The sequence below is a fragment of the Podarcis erhardii genome (assembly GCF_964252035.2).
Source record: "Podarcis erhardii genome assembly, chromosome: 12".
Taxonomy (NCBI): domain Eukaryota; kingdom Metazoa; phylum Chordata; class Lepidosauria; order Squamata; family Lacertidae; genus Podarcis; species Podarcis erhardii.
The window spans coordinates 842231-862472 of NC_138513.1; the positions used below are offsets into that span (position 1 = coordinate 842231).

Consider the following 20242-nt stretch of genomic DNA (forward strand, 5'->3'; position numbering starts at 1 on the left):
GTCTTAGTCTCTTCTTGGGGGGGCACGCCCTCACTGCCGCCCCCTGTCTGCCCCACAGCGCTGCTGAAGGTGGAGGAGGAGGAGCCGGACCCCCTCCGGAGAACGGGGCGCCCTTTTGGGGGTCTGGTCCAGGACGTCTGCCGCCGTTACCCCAAATACTTGAGCGACTTCCGGGATGCCCTGGACGCCCAGTGCCTGGCGGCCATCATCTTCATCTACTTTGCTGCCCTGTCGCCGGCCATCACCTTTGGGGGGCTGCTAGGTGAGTGGGGGGCCAGCGCCCCACATTGAGGCACAGAGGCCGCCCGGCCTGGCCTGGCCAGACCCCGCACTGCCTGCGCCTTTGGGGAGCTGCCCTTCCCAGGAATTGCAGGGCTGAGGCTGGGTTTGGGGTGCTCTGGGACACCAGCCCCGCGAGGTAGGCCAGCCCCCTCTGAGCCTTGCTCTCTCCCCCCCCCCCAAAAAAAAAACCCAGGTGAGAAGACGCAGGGGTTGATTGGGGTCTCGGAGCTGATCATCTCCACCTCGGTCCAGGGCATCTTCTTCTGCCTGCTGGGCGCCCAGCCCCTCCTGGTCATCGGCTTCTCAGGACCCCTCCTCGTTTTCGAGGAGGCCTTCTTCATGGTGAGTTTTTCCAGGAGGTTGGGGTCTCCCCCGATTCCCTAGCGTCCCGTCTCCCCCTTGAATCTCCCCGTCGGAGCTGCGATCCTGCAAGACCTCCTCTCCCCTCCGAAGGCCCAGGGCGGGGGGGGGGGGAAATCCTATAACCGCCGGGCTGGAAATCTCCAAACTCGGGGTTCCCTGCTGCAAAGGTTTCCCGGCTTTGTCCCGATCTGGTCCTGCAGGTTCAGCGTTGGTCTGGTTCGAGCAAGAAAGCGCAGCCAGGTTAGAGAAAACCCTTCAAGTAGGGTTTTGGTATTTCCTTAGCAGGAGGGACCCCTAGAGGTCCTGTAGTCCAACCCACCCCTGCAATGAAGGGGTCACAGCTCCAGGATCCATGGCTGGTGGCCCCCCAACCTCTTTGCCCACCGAATCAGTCTCCCGCTAGAAGGGGGGCTGGGCTGGATGGGGGTCCCCCTTGCAGCCTGATGGCGTTATCTTTCAATGACCCCACAGGCACTGGTTCTCCCTAGAGCATCTCTCTGCCAAGGGAGGGGAGAGAGAGAAAGAGGTGGACAGGTGCCCCCCACCCAGGACTGTGGGGAGGGGGCCCTTGGAAGACACCCCTCACTGCCTGTCCTTCCCCCCGCCCCAGTTCTGCACCTCGCAGGGCCTGGACTACCTGGTGGGTCGCGTCTGGATCGGATTCTGGCTCATCCTGATCGTGCTGGTCATGGTGGCATTTGAGGGCAGCTTCCTGGTGCGCTATGTCTCCCGCTTCACGCAGGAAATCTTCGCCTTCCTCATCTCCCTCATCTTCATCTACGAGACCTTCTTCAAGCTTATCAAGGTCAGTGGCGGACCCACATTTGGGGGGCCCTGAAGCTCGGAGCGTATGAGGGGGACCCCAAGGCCTGGGCAGCCCCTGCAACCTTCTTCCACAGATTTCTGCTGCATATTTTGTTATTCTTAATTTGGAATCTAATATATTTATCGTTGTTTTCTTCTTGTTTTTTCGAGTTCAATGTTGTATTTTCTACGTTTGTTTTGGTAATTGTAAATGTTTAATCAAAACCTTCTAATTCGTCCATCTCTCTACATTGTTTCTGTAGGGATAACATAAATGGTTCCCAGTCTTTCTTAAAGTCTCTGTTATCCTTATCTCATAGTCTTCCAGTTAATTTTGCCATTTCAGCGTATTCCGTCAGTTTTTCTTGCCATTCTTCTTTTCCATCTTTGGGCTAACAGCATCCTAGTTTTTTCTTCTCTTTTGGCAACTCTTGACCTGAAATGCCTACTAAAAAAGCTTCTGGTCTTTTTATTTAGAAAGTTATCTTAAACATTTTTTTTCATCTCATTATAAATAATCTCCCAATAGCTTTTGATTATTTTACAACGCCCACCACATATGAAAAAATGTGCCTTCTTTTTCTTTAAATTTCCAACACTTGTTGGAGCCTGTTCTCTACATTTTTGCCATTTTTACAGCTGTAATGTACCATCTATACATCATTTTCATATAGTTCTCTTTTAACAACATGCAATCAGTGAATTTTAAATTCACTTTCCATAATCTTTCCCAGTGTTCCATTTGTATGTTATGTCCTATATCTTGTGCCCCGGAGAGTTCATTTTGGCAGCAGTTTGAATTCATCCCCAGAGGCAGACTCCATTGTCTCTCGAGATAGAGGGATGCCACCACTGCCAAAATACACTCTCAGTAGAAAACCAGTTAAAAAGCATTCTGTGAAACAATATACAAACCAACCAAGCAAGGATAAGGATTCCTTGCAAGAAACAAACGGGAAAGGTTTTGTCTCTGGGCAGATCTTCCAGGAGCACCCGCTCAACAGCTGCACCAAGGCCAACGGCACCGGCGACATCAGCCTGGACGGCAACACCACCCTGGTCTTGGGCAACGGGACGGCCGTCCGCTCCGCGGCCAAAGTGACCGGCCAGCCCAACACGGCCCTCCTCTCACTGGTCCTCATGGCCGGCACCTTCTTCATCGCCTTCTTCCTGCGCAAGTTCAAGAACAGCCGCTTCTTCCCGGGACGGGTGCGTGGCCGGGGGGTGGGGGTCAGGGAGCAAGAGAACGGCCGCAATTGCCCAGAGAGAGGATTCCCTTATTTGCAGGAATTTCGAAAGTTTGTCTTATGTGTCCAGTAGATTATCGAATGTTGCTTTGTTTGGTTTTTAAGCAGAGATTGGATGATCCCGTCACCAGTTCCTGCATGGCAGTGGGGTGAGATGGATGACCCTCAGTCAGGGGTCTTTCCCAACTCTGCCACTCTACGTTATGTTTATATTAAAACCTTTTAAAATTGTGATTATATATTTTTGCGTTGGATCGTATTGTTACACTGCACGTTTTGGGGTTTCTTCAGCTTGGCAACCGCTTTGCATGCAGCAATAGAGAAAGATGGGATTCAAATTAAAAATGACATGGAGGGGTGGCGAGAGGGGGCAGAGGCCTCCTGGGCAGATGGCAGGAGGGTCTCAGGGGCACTCTGCACACCCTCAGAGGCCCCTTCCCTTAAAGACACATGCTCACCAGAAACGGCTCTTGGAGGCCAGGGCTGAGCAAGTCTCTCCCTCTTTCTCTCTGGGCAGGTCCGGCGTGTGATTGGGGATTTTGGGGTGCCCATCGCTATCCTCATCATGGTGCTGGTGGACTACAGCATCCGAGACACCTACACACAGGTGAGCAGGCAGGCGGGTTCAGTGCCCCCAAGAATCCTGGAACGGAGGAGGCAGGCAGTGCTGTGCAGTGGTTATAGGGCTGGACCGGAACTTGGCAGAAACAGTTAACAATACCAATAATAATAATAATAATAATAATAATAATAATAATAATAATGCCAACAACAACAATTTAATTATTTGCTGGTGTCTTGAGAGTTCCTTTTATTGTGCCTAGATTGTTGGATCTTCACAACCTCCTTCCTTGGAGGTTTTTAAGGAGAGGGTGCCTGGCTATCTCCTTTAGTGGACATTCCTGCATTGCCAGGGGTTGGAATAGATGACCTTTGGGGATCCCTCTGCCATTTTCCTCCCCGGAACCCCTTCTACAATTCTCCTCTCCCTCACCCGCTGCCCACCTCTCTCCCCTCCTCCCCTACAGAAACTCTCGGTGCCCCACGGCTTTTCGGTCACGGACCCCCAGAAGCGGGGCTGGGTGATCAACCCCCTGGGCGAGAGCCAGGCCTTCCCCGTCTGGATGATGGTGGCCAGTGCCCTGCCGGCCGTCCTGGTCTTCATCCTCATCTTCATGGAGACGCAAATCACCACGTGAGTCACGCCAAGGAAGCCCGGGGTCTGTCCCAAGGGGGACCCTTTGGCCTGGGGGGGGGTCCTCTCTAGGAATCGGGAGGGGAGGGCAGGCCAAGGGGTTTCAGGGGGCGCCAGTTCCTTTCTTAATATTATTTTTATTTCATTTAATAAATTTATTTGGTTTTCACTTGTAAATTTTACAAACACCAACATACAACATAAAAGCAATATTCCCAGGAATCTCCTGGACTCCTCCCCTTTGCGGGTCCTATTATTAATCACTTCCTCCTGCATCTTTTATAATAGTCCAAATATTTCACATCTCCATTATGTCCAAAGTTCATCATTAAACTACAAGCGTTCTGCCAACCCTACTAACGATTTCAACTGTTTGCAATAGTTTTTAAGGTAAAATATAATTTTCCCCCATTCCTTATTTTTACAATACGATAATCTTTATTGTCATTGTCACATACAGAACAACGAAATTGGAAAAAATCTACATCAGACATTCAAAACCCAACAAGCCTGCTATCCCAGCTATCCCAACCTGGTCAGCCCCTAAAAACTCTGATACCCCATAATTAAATACAATATACTCCCACAGAGACCACCTTACACTGCATTTAAAAGCATAGATTTGATCCAAGGTGGGAAGAGTGCACCCAATTATTCTCTCCACAGTCTTTACAACCCTGGACAGCATTGTATTTTCCCTGACCGTGCAGCTCCCAAACCACACACAGAGACCATAAATTAATACACTCTCAACAGTACAATGGTAAAATACCATCAACAGGTCCTTTGAGAGATTGTTTTTCCAGAGGATTCTCAGAAAAATCTAACCTCTGCTGTGCTCTCTTCATCAGGTTATTAAAATTTTGATCTTCCTCATTTCGGCATGATCCATCCACTAGATCTGGCATTCTTCTATTTTATCTTCTTTCCATCTCTGGGCCAGTAACATCCATGTAGCCATGGTTGCGTACATAAAGGGTTTTTTCTGCTCCCTTGGGATTTTGGCTCCTAGAATTCCTCAAAGGAAGGCTTTGGGTTATTCTAAACTTCTTTTTTCCCAATTCATTATATATCATCTCCTCGCCCCCAGGCTGATCATCAGCAAGAAGGAGCGGAAACTCCAGAAGGGCTCCGGCTTCCACCTGGACCTGCTCCTCATTGTGGCCATGGGGGGCTTCTGCGCCCTCTTTGGGCTGCCCTGGCTGGCAGCGGCCACCGTGCGCTCCGTCACCCATGCCAACGCCCTCACCGTCATGAGCAAGGCCGTGGCGCCCGGGGACAAGCCCAAGATCCAGGAGGTCAAGGAGCAGCGCGTCACCGGGCTGGTGGTGGCCCTGCTTGTGGGTGAGTCGCTGGCCGGGGAAGGGGGCCCACCCCACAAACATGATAGTTTCTGTTTGCCACTGAGCAGCTGCTTGGAGTCACAGGACTCTGTTTACATTCCAGAGACCTTCCAGGCTGTTGGAAGTCTCATGGGAGACGGGATGTGACGTTAGTGGTTTCCTGGTTCCTTTGTTCCTTTGTCCCTTTGTTCAGTTGCTCTCTGCTTTCACAGAGAGAGGATGTCTTCTTTGTCTGTGTAGCTTAGAAATAAAACTCTTTGCTATGTAGCCCAAACCTCTCGTCTCTTTCCTGTGCTGGAAAGTCTACTGAATGGAGGAACGTGCCTTGGAGCCTCATCAAAGGCTCAGGTCATTCATTATTCGTCGGGAGGCAATTCCAAAGGCTCGGCCGGAAGATGAGCTTTATCAGCTTGGCCGAGTGGAGATTCTGACAAAACACACCAGGGACGGCTCAGGGGAGCCCGCCTGGCAGGGTGGTTGCGGACAAGAAAGAGGAGAACCAGGAGAGGGCGGGAGAGAAAGGCAAATGCAATAATAAGGGAGACTTCCTTGCTTTTTGGGGGGGGGTCTTAAGGACCAGGAGTGCTCCCCTCCCTACAGTGGGCTGGAGGACCCTGAGGGGGACCCCGAAGGAGCATCTCCACCCCCATCGTTCAGCCCGGACACCAGGGTCCTCTTCCCAAGGGCCTTCTGGCAATTCCCTCCCTGCGAGAAGTGAAGTGAACCAGGCAGAGGGCCTTCTCGGTGGTGGCTCCCTCCTGTCAGATGTCAGGGAAATAAACAACTATCTGACTTTTAGAAGACATCTGAAGGAAGCCCTGTTTAGGGAAGTTTTTAATGTTTAATGCTGTATTGTGTTTTTAATATTCGGTTGGCAGCCGCCCAGAGTGGCTGGGGAAACCCAACCAGATGGGTGGGGCATAAATATTATTATTATTATTATTATTATTATTATTATTATTATTATTATTACTAAACTCCTGCATTGCAGCTGAGCCCGGGGGCAGAATTAGGTAGCTGCCTTGGCCCCAGACAGCAGCCAATGCAGCTCATTTCAACATTGCTGCGTCTCACCAAACCGCAATGTTCAGCTGGTGATACACCACAATGTTGGAAATCTGACATTGCCCAGCCCTCAGCCCCATGCCAGATCTGTGTGCCCCCCAACCACCTAATCTCTAGGATTGCTCCCTCAGCCCCACGCCTGATCTCCAATTTCAGACATATATTGGGATATCACAATGTTTAGCTGCTGATACGTCACTATGCTGAAAACCAGATATCGCTCAGTCCTAGTCTGTTTTTCAGTATACCTAAAATCATTTGCTTATTAGGGGCTACCCCACATTTTGCTCCAAAAATTGCTTTGTGGCGGTAACTCCCGTAGAGTTATCTAAATTTTCAGAAGTAGGGGTTCCGTGGCTTGGTTTTGAAAAATAGGGAGCCCTCAGTAATGAGCTAATTGGGAACCCCTGATCTAGACACAGGAGGAAAAACACTATAAATAAGTCAGAATAACAAAAAGGTAAAATCTCTATGGAAAACCACGTTTTAAAATGTCCTGCTGTCTTGCGCCATCTGGTGATTCATTTTTATAGTGCAATCAAATGGCTATTTCGATGAGTCCTAAGAGTTAACCCTTACTATTCCATATACTTGTCTAGGTATTGGTTTCATTACCCAAATATTTTCGGGTTTATTTTTAAATGGCTATATTTTGTATAAATGCGTCATCATACTTCTCCATGCATTCTCCATCTTGGCACTTTGCTTGATGGAGATGCCCCAAAGTGGGGGCATTGGTGGAGGCAGACCCCCCTCTGCCCCCCTCCTGGGGGGGTGTTGGGGTCTGGCAGGACTCTGGCTGAACCGCCCTGTTCCCCCCTTCCTCTCCAGGCCTGTCCATCGTGATTGGCGACCTTCTGCGCAAGATCCCCCTGGCCGTCCTCTTTGGCATCTTCCTCTACATGGGTGTCACCTCTCTGAACGGGATCCAGTTCTACGAGCGACTCCACCTCCTGCTTATGCCCCCCAAGCACCACCCAGACGTCACCTACGTCAAGAAGGTCAGAAGGGAGGGCCCTGGCCTGGGGTTTGGGGTGGGGGCAGGTGGGTCTCCCATGGGGGGTCAGGGGAGAGACCCAGGAGAGGCTCTTTGCACCCCACGGAGCCCCATTTCCCCAGAGTCCAGAGGGTCTTTCTGCCCCTGGCTCCACAGGAGGGGCCCAGAAGCGAATTCAGTCCACATTGCTTTTTAAAAAAATAAAAAAAATGGGTCCAGTTGACCCAGTTTGAGCTGCATGACTGAAACGGATTAATTTCTAGCGGCATCTATTTCAACAATCCCAAAGTCTGAGACTCAGCGGCACAAATGTAAAGGCGGTAAGTTGGCTGTTCTGCTGAAGAGCGCTCAGATTCTTCCAGCATCGTCTCCGGGAAGTGTCATGGCCAGGAAACTCTTGGGATGCAAATGTGTGGCTCAGAAAAGAATCACAGGATTGTAGGAAGGGAACCCCAAGGGTCATCCAGTCCAACCCCTTGCAAGGCAGGGATACTTTGCCCAAGGTGGGGCCCGGAAAACTATATGGCACTGGGCATTTTTATTCAGCCCGGTGACTTTGACAGGTGAGCTAATCCAGGGCAGACATTTTAATCAAAATCTGTTGTAGCAGCTAATTTTTAATTTTTTAACGTGGGGCTCTGTCATGGAAAAACCCCACTGGAAAGGGAAAGGGGTGATCTGGACCTCGTTGCTGGTTGCGATGGGACCCCCATCACAGTCTGAGCCTCAAAAAGCATGTCTGCCCCCCCCCCCTTCTTCTGGGACCAGTGAGGTGGGAAGGCGGAGGGCGCTTCTGCCCTCGTTTGTGGGTCTTCCTTGGACAGCCGCCTGCCAGGGATCCTGGAGCTGTAACCGGGGGTTGGGCCGGATGACCTCCCGGGGTCCCCTTTCCGACGCTGCGCTTGTGACCCTGCAGGTGCGGACGCTGCGGATGCACCTCTTCACGCTGCTGCAGCTGGCCTGCCTGGCGGTGCTGTGGGCCGTCATGTCCACGGTGGCCTCGCTGGCCTTCCCCTTCATCCTCATCCTGACGGTCCCCCTGCGCATGTGCCTGCTCAGCCGCATCTTCACCGAGAGGGAGATGAAGTGTGTAAGTGGCCAACGCAGAGGAGGCCCCGCCAGGCGCAGAGCCCTCACAAGGCAGGGGGGAAGCGGGCTGCGCTGGCGCCTCCGCTCCCGGGACGGGGGTGGCGGGGGAGCAGAAACAGCCCGTTCCTCCTCCCCCCGCTGCCGCTGAGCCCCCCTTTCTTCTGCCCCACAGCTGGACGCACCCGAGGCCGAGCCCATCCTGGATGAGAGGGAAGGGGTGGACGAGTACAACGAGATGCCCATGCCCGTGTGAGGTGGGCAGCATGGATGGAGACCCGCAGGGCAGCGGCCGGAAAGGGCCCTGGAGATGGCACCCCAGTGCCTTGACCAGCCACCCCCACCCCCAGTGCCTTCTTGCCCCGGAGCAGAGGGGTCGCCCCACATCCCCCAGCCGCCTCATGTGGCGCTCAGCACACTCACACCCCCGAGACACCCCCACCCCTTTGCTTCCTTGCGCCAGCCTTAGAGGGGGCGGGGGGCGTGCCCCACCCTCGCCCCCAAAGACAATCACCCTCCAGCCCCATCCAATCTCAGTGCAGCTTTCTTAGGGCGAGGCGTCCGGCAAGGGCAGTGGGGCAGGGGCTCTGCCCTCAGCTGGGGGAGCACTGCCTCCCCAACCATGCCCAGCTGAAGGCCAAGGAAGAGGTGCCCCCAGGAAAGTGGGGCTGGGCATCCCCCCCCCCCCGGGAGGAAGTGAGTGGGGCAGGTCCATAGGGCCGCGCTGGAGGCAGGACGATGCGTTGTGGGGAGGCTGGGGGGCGGCGGAAGGGAGCCCTGTGCCCCATTCCTTGCTGAACGACGGAGGCAAATAAAGCAAGAGAAGGAAGCCGGTCTGGACTTTTCGCCTCTTTATTATTATTATAATTATTTTAATTTATTTTAATTTATTATTGCAAAGAAAAACCCTCTGTTGCACTTCGAACGAATCCCTCTCCGGGGTGCACTGGGGGAAGGTGTGCTCTGCAAGAAAAGACCCACACCATCCCCAAACGTGCCCGCTGTCTGGTGACCCACACAGACCCACACCCAGGCGTCTCCTTCAGAATTGCAGCTCCTCCAGCTTCCGTCTCAGGTAGAGCTTGGTTTCCTCGACGCCCCTCATTTTCTCCAGCTCCTGGTAGGGCAGCTGCAGAGCGGAAGAGCAGAGGAAAAGCCTGCCGACCAAAAGACCCCGGGACCCTGGGCGTCCAGGTAGACTGCTCCTACTCCCGGAGGCTCCATGCGGGCGTCCGAAGAACCTGGCTGCCAGATTCGGCCCAAGGGGACCCCTCTGAGCAGAAGAGCTGGGAAACAGCTGCCCAGGAGCAGAAATGCCCAGCCTATCCGGAAGTGTGGGGAGGGAGAGTCCTGCTTACCTGCACCAGGCGGTAGCCCAACAGGCGGAGATGTCGGCTGCGCATGGCCCGAGAGCCCACCAGGACCGAGGAGCCGTGGCAGTAGTGCCATTGGTCGTTGACAGACAGCACCACCCTGGCAGGGGGGGAGGAAATGGGGTGCTGGTATCAAAGGGAGTGTACCCCCCCCCCGTCACTCAAGCTCCCCCCAATAAGAGCCCCAGAAAAAAACATTGCAAGGTCTGGAGGATGTGGCCGCCTACCCTGGTCAGAAACGGGGGGCAGGCCCCCTCCCCAGATGCAAGAAGATGGGGGAGAGCCCCCCCTTGGCACTAGAGGGCACCCTGGCACAGCCACCTCCAGAGGCAGCCAGGGGTTTGGGGGGGGTCAGGCTTGGCTCCTCTGTGCCCCCAGAACGACTGCCCCTTCCGCAAACAGGCTCCAATCCCCTCCCTCCCCATAACTCAGCCCCCCTCAGGCTTGGCATTCCTAGCCCAGCCGAGCCCAGACATGTTCAGAGCAGAGGCTGTGAGCCATCGCCACAAGAGGCTGGCCGCTGCCTTGCTCTGCAAATGGGGGGGGGGGGGCAAGGGCAGGCAGCCTGCAAACTGAGCTGGCTCTGGGCCCTCGCTGGGCCAGGAAGGAGAGAAGCACAGAACTGAAGAGGGACCCCCAGCGGTCATCTAGTCCAACCCACTGCAATGCCGGAACCGCAGCAGAATGGGCTGAGAGCAAAGCACTTTCCTCCTTTCAGTGGCCAAGCGACGGGAAAAGCACCCCCCCCCACTCAAGACTGTGGCCCCAGGTCAGAGGTGCCTCCCCCCCATTCATGCTGCAGGTACCTGTGAACCTCCTCCTCCTGTGGACCACCCTGCGCTGCGCCTTTGGTGCTGGGCCCCTGGGGGGAGAGGGGGCCCCCTTCGTCCGCTGGGGGGAGGCAGAGCTCTTGCCCAGTCTCTGGCCCCCAGGCGGGGAAGAAAAAGTGGGTCCCATTGCTGCTGCAGGGGGGGCCCGCCGGGGAGGGGTCCGTCCGCGTGGGGCTGCTCAGGGAGGGGGTCCTTGGCGAGGGCTTCCGGCTGGGGCCACACAAGCTGTCCGGGGTGAGCTGAGACCCTGCTGTTGACTCCAGCCCCAAAGATGCCGGGTTCTGTGATCCAGAGGCGAGGGCGTGGGCAGCACCCTTGGGAGAGCTGTGGGGACCCTCCAGGGGGAGAATGCCACCGGAAGAGGTGACCCAGAGCAGGAAGTCTGCGGAGAAAGAGAGAAAGGGGGATCGGCTGCGGGTTCGAGACAAAGGGAGAAGTGGGGTTCCTTGGTGGCTAAAAAACACTTTGCACGGGCTCAGGAGCACTCTTTCCCCCAGGGAGCCTGCAGTTACATGTGGGGGGGCACGATCCACTGCATGTGACATGTCAAAGGACCAAGAAGGTCCAACTGATCAGAACAGAGTTTGGAAAGGCTTGGAGATGAAAGCAAGTTTTTCCAAATTATTAAGAAAGGAAAAATCCCTGATGGTTTTTTTATCCCCAATAGCCCAAAGCAGCTGAACTGGAGCGTTTCATTGGGGTGGGAGGAAAGATTCATAGAATCTCAGGATTGCGGAGTTAGGAGGGACCCCAGGGGTCATCCAGCCCAACCCCCGAGTCCACGGATTCTATAAAACGTCCCTTAAAGGCACTCCAAGTGTTTAGAGCAGGAATTCGTTTCTGTTGAAATATTTGCAAATATTTAAAAGATGAGGCATCCTAATGGGATCCATCAATGTATACCTAAAGTGGGACAAAGCAAAGAGGCTGTCGAAACAGACAGACTTTGGCGTGGAAAATTCAATATGACCCCAGAACTGAGACTGGATCCGTTGGTGATCTTTTACGACCGGTTTTTAGAATGGAAAATTGTTCACCCGCCTCTGCCCCTTAAATGCCAGGGGAGTTGGAGGGAGAGTTTTGCACGCCGCATCCAACAGCTTCCTGTTCCCCTGCCCAACACACACACAGGGCACCTTTCCGAGAATCGAAGGATCGGAGCCTTGGAAGGGACCCCCTGAGTCATCTAGTCCAACCCCAAGAATCACCCAAAAGAGCAGCCCTGGCGGAAGGCGAGCCTCGGCTCTGATACAGCAAAGGAAGTCAGGGACCTGGGGGCCGAAGCCGAGCCCCCTTCTCTGGCTGGGGGGCCCTTCCCCACCACAAAGGATGGGCCCCCCTGACTCACCTAGGCCATATCCCGGGGGCACCACCTCGTTCTGCCGGAAGCACCCCCTGCCCACCAGCTGGCAGAGAGCCTCTCCCACCAGGCCTTTGTAGCTGGGGAGCAAAGAGGAGGGGGGGTCAGTGCGACAAAAGACACATGGCAGCTCAGCCCCTCTTCCCCTCCTAGCCTGGGGGGGGGTCTTTCTCCCCCAGTTATTGCACCCAACCCGAGGTTAAATATTCCCCTCTCCAAAAAAGGATGGAGTCATTCACACCAAGTCCATGGGCATTTCCTAGGAGAGATGAGTGGGACCCCAGAGGGTCATCCATCCCAACCCCTGGCAAGCCCAGCCCTAAAGAGCAACCCCCTCCCCGCGCCCCCCCCGGGCTCTGACCTGTACTTGCGCTTGGCCTCGTCTGCAGTGAGCGCCCCTTCGAACATGCGCACGTGGTACTGGGGGGGCAGGCGGGGGCCGCGGTACCCGGGGACCTCCAGCGCCACAGCCGCATCCAAGAGGGAGAGGTAGCGCAGCACAATCTGCCCGCAGGGGCTGCCTGGGGGGGGGGGAGAAGAGGAGCTGCCCCTCATCTGCTGCTCAGGGCGGGGGCCCCGAAGAACAGCAACCTCCCCCCAAAAAACACTGAACCTCCCGGCCTCCCGAGGCCCACGGAATGGCAGAACGGCAGCCTGGGAGGGGAGGGACCCCAGAGATCATCCATCCCAACCCCCCGCCAGGCGGGAACCTACTGGTGACGTTGGCCAGGAAGGCGGGAGAGAAGACTTGGCGCAGGAGGGCAGGAGGAAAGTGGCCGAGCTGCACCAAGGACATGAGGACGTTGAGGGCGGCCAGCGGGGAGACGCCCGGCTTCTGCAGAGCCGCCTCCAGGCGGGGGAAGAGGGCGGCGTGGTTGGACGGGCGGAAGTTCAGCCGGCTGAAGGGGAAGACCAGCTTCTGGATCATCTGCAGGAGGAGAGGCCTGGGGGGTCAGCCTCTCTGCCCTCCCCCCCCCAACATCGCGTCCTGCCCCTCCCCAAAGCCCCAGGGAGCCTGGACTCCGAAGCATGCTTTCCAGAACCGCCCGGTCGGAAGGGACCCGAGGGTCATCTAGGCCAACCCCATGGAGGGCACTAGCCAGGGAGCGGGTCCCGATGTGTTCAGCTGATCACACTGGGAGGGGACCTGCGCTGGTGGGGCTTCCAGACCCCCAAGAGCCTCAGACCAGGGCAGCCTCAGAGAGGTGAGCTGCTCCAGGGATCAGGGAGAACCCCAGCAGCTAAACTGTGGAACTCCCTGCCACAGGATGAGCAGCCGAGATCACAAATGAGCCACCCTGAGATCTTCGGATGAAGAACAGCATATAAATTTTAATAATAATAATAATAATAATAATAATAATAATAATAATAATAATAATATCCCCTAATCCTGTGTGGAGGAAAAGGGAACAAGAGAAACTTAATCTCCATTTCTTTCAGCCTGCTCTACTCCAGGGAGCACATAAATTGAACTGGGCCATGGACTTCCGTAACCATTAGGGGTTACTGCCTGCAAAAATTTCATCACTGTACCTGCTGAACCCTGGCAGGACTTTTGATGTGAGTAAAACTTATGTTTTCCTTGTTTACCCAAGAGTCTGAGAGTGATTTTTTTAAGATAAAAAATGAGAAGATAATGCAAGTCTGCCTAAAGCATCCTAATGGTTCTAAAGGTTTATGCAACCTCGTCTTCAAAGCTTCTAGAGATGAGCTGCACACAGGTGGTTTTTCTCCAGTGAAGCAGGTATCTGGACTCTGACACACAGGAAAAGAGGAAGGATAATTACTTAACATCCTCTCCTCCATCTCTAAATCCAACCGATACACAGAAGGCAGGGATGGGAAGCATCTTGGGCAGCTTCAGAAGAGAAATGGGCAAATTTGTGGAGGAGGAGACGGCGAGCAGTGACTTATTATTATTAATTAAATTTGTACAGCGCCCTGTACTTGCAGGCTTCTCTCTCTCTCTCTCGCCTCTGTTGGGATGCTTGCTGGAAACCCCAGAGTTGCTCCTGTGTTCGAATCCTGCTGAGGGGTTTCCCTTTAGGGCCCCTGGTTGGCCACTGTGCAAAGAGGATACTGAGTGGGCCATGGGCCTCATCCTGTACTTTGGCTCTTCCCAGGTCCTTAGCCCCCCCCCAAAAAAAAACCACAGCAGCAAGCAAGCTGAGCTGGTAGGCTGGGCGAGTGGAGGTGCCATACTGCTCCCTCTCTCTTGACCCCGGGGCACAGGGCGCCCGGTGGTCTGTCCGTCCTCCTTGACCTCTGGATGGGGACACCCCAAATAGGAAGGCTACCCCCCCCCCGAAGCTCACCTTGCTGTCCAGCTGCTGTGCCCTCTCCAGCAGGAAGGTAGCGATGGCGTCCAGCAGGCGAGGCTCCCTCAGGCGGTGGCGGGCCAAGTATTTGGCAACCAGGGCCATGGTGGGAGGGGTCAAGCCCCCCGCCTTGCCAGGGAACCAGTCTGCGGGGAGAAAGAGCAGCTCAGCAGGCCCCCCAAATAAACAGTGTGCCCCCTGAAGGCGGTGGGACAGGCTTCCTCGGAAGGCGGAGGGCTCTCCGTGGCAGGAGGGGTTAAGCAGAGGGGGGGGTGTCCCGTGGGCCTGAGCTGCGAGGAGACCCCCAGAAGCCCCCCCCCTTGCTTGCTGGCATTAAGAAGCCCACCTCATTTCCTACAAGGAGCTCAAGGAGGCGTAGGGGGCCCTCAGTCAACGCCACAACAACCCTGTGAGGGAGGCGAGGCTGGGAAAATCACGGAAACGTAGCGCTGGAAGGGACCACCAGGTTCATCTAGTCCAACCCCCAGCCATGCAGGAATCAGTTGCCTGACACGGGGTTCAAACCCAAGGCCCTAAGAGTCTCGTGCTCCGCCGACTGAGCTATCCCAGGGACTGGTCCCAGGTCACACCCAGGGAGCTTCACGGCTGAGAGGCAACATTCAAACCCTGGTCTCCCAGGTCCTAGTCCATGACTCTAACCCCTACACCATACTGTCTCTCCCGCTGGTTTCCTCAGAGCCCTTCTCTGCCCTTGGCCTCCTCCTCTGTTCACTCACTCCAACTGATGTGTTTCTACTCCCCTGGGGGGCACTGGGGCTCTGCCCCACCAGCCCCATAGGAAAAAAACCCTTCTGCCGCCCACAGGGATAGCTCAGTTGGTACAGCATAAGACGTTTGATCTCAGGGTTGTGGGTTCGAACCCCACATTGGGCAACAAATTCCTGCATTGCAGGGGGTTGGACTCGGGGTCCCTCCCAGCTGTACCACTATGGGATTATATGAAGTGGTTCAATAAAAGGCTCTGAGGCGCCCTCTGCTGCCTTCTGGAAGAAGGTCCAGGGTTATAAAGACCAGGACTAGCCGCCTGAGAAACAGTTTCTACTGGTTTTAAACGCAGTATAAAGAGTCTCTATAGGAGTATATTGCATTTTAAAATGGGGTTTCAGAGTTTTTAGGGGTTTTTGAATGTGTTATGTAGATTTTTCAATTTCATTGTTCTGTATGGGACAATGACAATAAATATATCCTATCATATCTTATCGTAATTGCAAATCCTGGGATGAAGGGTGCGGGGGAGCCATTTGCGCAGCAGCAGTCCATGGGGGGGCACCGAACCGCCCACAGCCCCCTCTGTGCCCAAGAGCCACCCCCCCCCCTGGACAAACCCACATGTTTGCACCCACAGCTACAGATCTCAGTTTCAACCACATGATGGGAAATTGTTTTAACTGCTATAACAAAGGCGTCTCTGGATCTTAAATTGAGGCTCATACAACAAAAAATAATATTTACAATATATTGGACCCCATTACATTTATTTTTAAAAAGGCTATCTAAGGTATTTAACTGTTGGAGATGCAACAGGAACAATGCTTCTCTAAAACATATGTTTTTTCATTGTCTTGTATTGAAATATTTTTTGGCAGAAGGTAACCGAAACCATCAACAGAACTGTATGGAGCAACCTTACATTTACAGAGCAAAATATCCTCTTGAATTATATACCCAGCACATGGAACCTTGCAAAAGGACAATGCGAATGGACTCTCTGTGCCCTGACCATGGCAAAACAACTGATGCTGATGAATTGGAAAAACAAAAATGCAGTTCCCTTCTATGATTGGATTGAAGACTTGTACAAACTCACAACATATGAACAGCTTGCATATTAATTGCAGACTTGCCGTGACAAATTCAATGATATTTGGAACCTATTATTACAATTACAGTAATAGGTTAGGATCGGGTGAAGTACAAGAACAAACTTGTAAAATATCCAGTCTGGGGTTTTTCTACACAGGCTTAGAAAGGGAAAATAAATAAACGTTTGCACCCATAGCTGACCCCCCTGGGGCACCGCCTTCCGCTTCCCCGCACGCCCCCCACCCCCCCGGCACCCACCTGCCATGCTGCAGATGAAGTTCTCCCGGCGGTTCTGGTAGAAGAGCCGGGATCCGAAGATGGCGCCCAGGGTATCGCTGCCAGTGGCCTCGCGGGCGCAGAGACACAACATCTCCTCCAGCAGCGCCAGCTCCTGTTCCTGCGCAACCTGCAGCTGGCGCAGCAAGAGACGCACCAGGCGCAGGAACTCACGCTGCACCGGTGGGGCTTCTTCCTGCTGCTTCTGGGCCCGCAGGCGGTAGTAGGAGAGGAGCAAGAAGAGGGTCTGCAGGCGGCGCTGTTCCTCTGGGCTGCTCTGGCAGGACTCTGCTGGAAGGGTGGTGGGAGCAGCAGCAGCGTGGCTCAGTGGGCGGAGGTGCATGGTGTTGCCGCTGACCATCGAGATGTCCCTCTGGCGGAGGCGCTCCAGCCGCCTCTGGGCCTCATCCTGCAGCGCCAGGACCAGGCAGCCGTCTCCCGGCAGGCCTGGGGCAGAGCAGGGGTTAGGGGGAGGCCGTCCCACCGCTGCCCGACCCCGCGGGGCGGCCCTTGGGAAGCCAGAAGAGAAAGGCCTGGTCAACGCCAAGGACTGCCTTCGGCCCCTCCTGCCCACACACCCCGCCACCCCCCAAAGCCCCCAGGGACCCGACAGCGCCCCACATGGTGGCAGCATGAGAACAGGGCCTTATCTGCAGTGGCTCCCCGTTTGTGCAATCCCCCCCCCCACAAGAGACTCAGCTGGTGCCCTCCTTACCTATCTTTAGGCGCCAGGACTAAAGCTGTTTAAACTATCTATGGTCTTTCAAAATGGGAGTGTATTGCTTTTGTTTGTTACTGTGATCTGTATTTTTGTGTTTTTATATTATAAACCGCCATGGAAGCTTCGGATGAAAGGCGATACATAAAGTTAATCAATAATAATAATAATAATAATAATAATAATAATAATACATTTTGGATCTACTGATAGGCAGGAGCCTTCACTGTGCTCTTTTTTCCGGTACCTGCTAAAAACATAAATCGGACAAATCCTGCGCTGGTGCAAGTCTTACTCTGTTTTTAATCCTGGAAGGGACCCCGGGTCATCTAGTCCAACCCCACCCTGCAGGAATCTTCTTCCCAGTGTGGAGCTCAAACCCACACCCCTGAGATTCAGAGTCTGTGGCTCTACCCACAGGAGCGTCACTTTGCTGAGGGCTAAGCTGTTATTTTAACTTTTCAAATTATTTTCCCTTCCTCCTGGTGGCAATTTCACTGCTTTGTCCTTTCTCCTAAACCACCTTGAGGTCTTTTCCCAATCAAGCGTGGTATAAATAAGTTTATGGGATAAATAAATCAGCATCAGCAGAGAGGCTCTGAGCTACTGGGCTGGCCCTGGCATGGGGACCTGGGCGAGAATTGAGAGCCCGGGGGTTGGACTAGAGAACCTTTGGGGTTCCCTTCCCGCTCAACCATTCCCAGATCGCGCCCCCCCCCATTCCCGGGTCTCACCCAGCGCAGCCGAGGCCTGGAGGCAGCGGACGAGGGTGGCGTCGTCAAAGTGGGCGCAGCGCCTGGCGACGGCCCGGCTGAGGTGCTGGAAGTCGGGCTGGTGCAGGAGGGGCTCCAGGCGGGGACCCCCCTCGCCCGGGGGGAGCAGGCGGCCCAGGTGGCCGAGGGCCAGGGCATAATGCACGCCCGACACCCGGCCCGGGTTCTGCCACAGCCAGCGCAGGAGCTCGGGGACGCTGCGCGATCGCTCCAGCAGACGCTTCAGGGCCATAAAGCTGCTCCGCCTCTCCGGCGACCCCTCGGGGGCCGCAGTGGGATGCAGGGGGCCGGGTTCCGGCGGCGAGGCAGGGGGCTTGGCCCTCCCCAGGCAGAAGCTGCAGGTCGGGAGCAGGCCAGGCCCGCCCAGGTCAGCCCAGGGGGCCGAGGGGCTGGTGCCCCCCCTGCTCAGGGCCCGGAGGAGCGGCAGCATGGCAGGGGGCAAAGTGGGGGGCAGCAGCAGCCCCAGACCTGCGGGAGAGAAGGAAGGCGGTGAGGTACAGATCCGGCACCCCCAGCCCAGCCAACACAGGTGGGGGCCACTCCGCAGCACTGTGCCCGTAGGCAAGGGGGTTGTTGTTAACCTGTGGAACGCCCTGCCACAAGAGGCAGGGGGCCCCCCACCTGGGAGGCGTTAAAAGAGGAGAGGGCCTTCTGGGTGGGGGCACCCACCCTGTGGAACAGCCGCCTGTCACATGTCCAGGAAGCAAATTATGGTCGGACTTTGCCTTGACGTTTGAGACGTTTGGCCTGGCTCAGGAAGGTGTCCAGTTGGGTCCAGAGCGATGGGGCCAACTGATCCGGACGGAGGCGGAGAAGGGGCCCCCCCAGTGTCTGTTGGAACCCCCACCCTGAGTCCATTCCCAGAACCCAAAGCAATGTTCATCCGCCCCTTGGGGTGAGAGTGTCTGCCTTTCTCGAGGCCAAGATCCCTCCAGTCAGGGCTGGATTGAGGTCTGATGTGGCCCTCAGCTCCTGAAGGGAATGGGGCCCTTTCTATGTCCAGCTGTCCTTTGTCAACAACAAATGGCCGCAGTTTTTTTGTGTTGAATATATATGCTATACACTAGATGCCTGGGTTGCGAATGTGGTCCGTGTGGGATGCAAGAAGTTGAGATTTAGAGCTTCTGTGCAACCACCGACCGAAACTCGGAAGTAACCCATTCTGGTACTTCCGCGTTTCGGCGGTCTGCAACCCGAAAAAAACACAACCTGAAGCATCTGAAACCCGAGGTATAACTGTATGGTAATTGATGGACCTAATACATGGGTAGGCAACCTAAGGCCCGGGGGCCGGATTCAGCCTAATCGCCTTCTCAATCTGGCCCATGGACGGTCCAGGAATCAGTGTGTTTTTACACAAGTAGAATGTATCCTTTTATTTAATAATAATAATAAATTTTATTTATATCCCGCCCTCCCCAGCCAGAGCTGGGCTCAGAGCGGCTAACAACAATAAAAGTAACACAGCATTCTAAAATCAATTCATTCTAAAATCAATTCAGAACCAAATTAATGGCAACCACTGGACAAGAGTTCTGTGAGGATTGCCAGAGGAGGGGGTCAGACTGTGCCTTGGCCAAAGGACACCTGGAGTACTGTGTCCAGTTCTGGGCACCACAGTTCAAGAAGGACACTGACAAACTGGAACGTGTCCAGAGGAGGGCAACCAAAATGGTCCAAGGCCTGGAAACGATGCCTTATGAGGAACGGCTAAGGGAGCTGGGCATGTTTAGCCTGGAGAAGAGGAGGTTAAGGGGTGATATGATAGGCATGTTCAAATATATAAAAGGATGCCACATAGAGGAGGGAGAAAGGTTGTTTTCTGCTGCTCCAGAGAAGTGGACACAGAGCAATGGATCCAAACTGCAGGAAAGAAGATTCCACCTAAACATTAGGAGGAACTTCCTGACAGTAAGAGCTGTTTGACAGTGGAACTTGCTGCCAAGGAGTGTGGTGGAGTCTCCTTCTTTGGAGGTCTTTAAGCAGAGGCTTGACAACCATATGTCAGGAGTGCTCTGATGGTGTTTCCTGCTTGGCAGGGGGTTGGACTCGGTGGCCCTTGTGGTCTCTTCCAACTCTTCTAGGATTCCAGGATTCTATTCTATGAAGAGCTCCGTCTTGCAGGCCCTGCGGAAAGAGGTCAGGTCCCGCAGGGCCCCGGGGTCTCTGGGGAGTGACAGAGCGTCCCGCCTCTGGAAAATGCACCTCTGGGCTTTTTGTGGGGCAGAGGAATTCGTTCATTTTTTATTATTTTTTTCCAAAATATAGTCCGGCCCCCGCAAGGTCTGAGGGACAGTGGACCGGCCCCCAGCCGAAAAAGGTTTGCTGAGCCCTGAGGACCTTATAGGTCCAGACACAACACCCAACACGGTTGCTGGATGGAGG

The 20242-nt window shown here is 54.5% G+C and overlaps 2 protein-coding genes across 8 annotated transcripts in view; one reads left to right on the forward strand and one right to left on the reverse strand.

Annotated features, from left to right (window-relative positions):
* SLC4A2 (solute carrier family 4 member 2) overlaps nucleotides 1-9215 on the forward strand; it is a 57351-nt gene extending 48136 nt beyond the window's left edge. For all 7 annotated transcript variants that reach the window (XM_081834197.1, XM_081834196.1, XM_081834198.1 and 4 more), the window contains 10 exons: nucleotides 59-262; nucleotides 476-624; nucleotides 1256-1450; nucleotides 2428-2658; nucleotides 3214-3303; nucleotides 3725-3891; nucleotides 4982-5235; nucleotides 7131-7300; nucleotides 8213-8386; nucleotides 8558-9215. In XM_081834197.1, coding sequence (XP_081690323.1) covers nucleotides 59-262; nucleotides 476-624; nucleotides 1256-1450; nucleotides 2428-2658; nucleotides 3214-3303; nucleotides 3725-3891; nucleotides 4982-5235; nucleotides 7131-7300; nucleotides 8213-8386; nucleotides 8558-8638 — 1715 coding nt within the window. In that variant the 3' untranslated portion in view covers nucleotides 8639-9215. The remainder of the gene's footprint in view (nucleotides 1-58; nucleotides 263-475; nucleotides 625-1255; nucleotides 1451-2427; nucleotides 2659-3213; nucleotides 3304-3724; nucleotides 3892-4981; nucleotides 5236-7130; nucleotides 7301-8212; nucleotides 8387-8557) is intronic.
* Nucleotides 9216-9218: 3 nt separating this feature from the next.
* FASTK (Fas activated serine/threonine kinase) lies at nucleotides 9219-18325 on the reverse strand. Its single transcript, XM_081834308.1, has 9 exons — nucleotides 17819-18325; nucleotides 16349-16813; nucleotides 14264-14412; nucleotides 12660-12873; nucleotides 12307-12466; nucleotides 11934-12025; nucleotides 10562-10967; nucleotides 9741-9855; nucleotides 9219-9511 (listed from the first exon to the last, which is right to left on the reverse strand). The coding sequence occupies exons 1-9, from the start codon at nucleotides 18285-18287 to the stop codon at nucleotides 9425-9427; spliced, it is 2157 nt and encodes a 718-aa protein (XP_081690434.1). The 5' UTR covers nucleotides 18288-18325; the 3' UTR covers nucleotides 9219-9424.
* Nucleotides 18326-20242: the final 1917 nt, after the last annotated feature.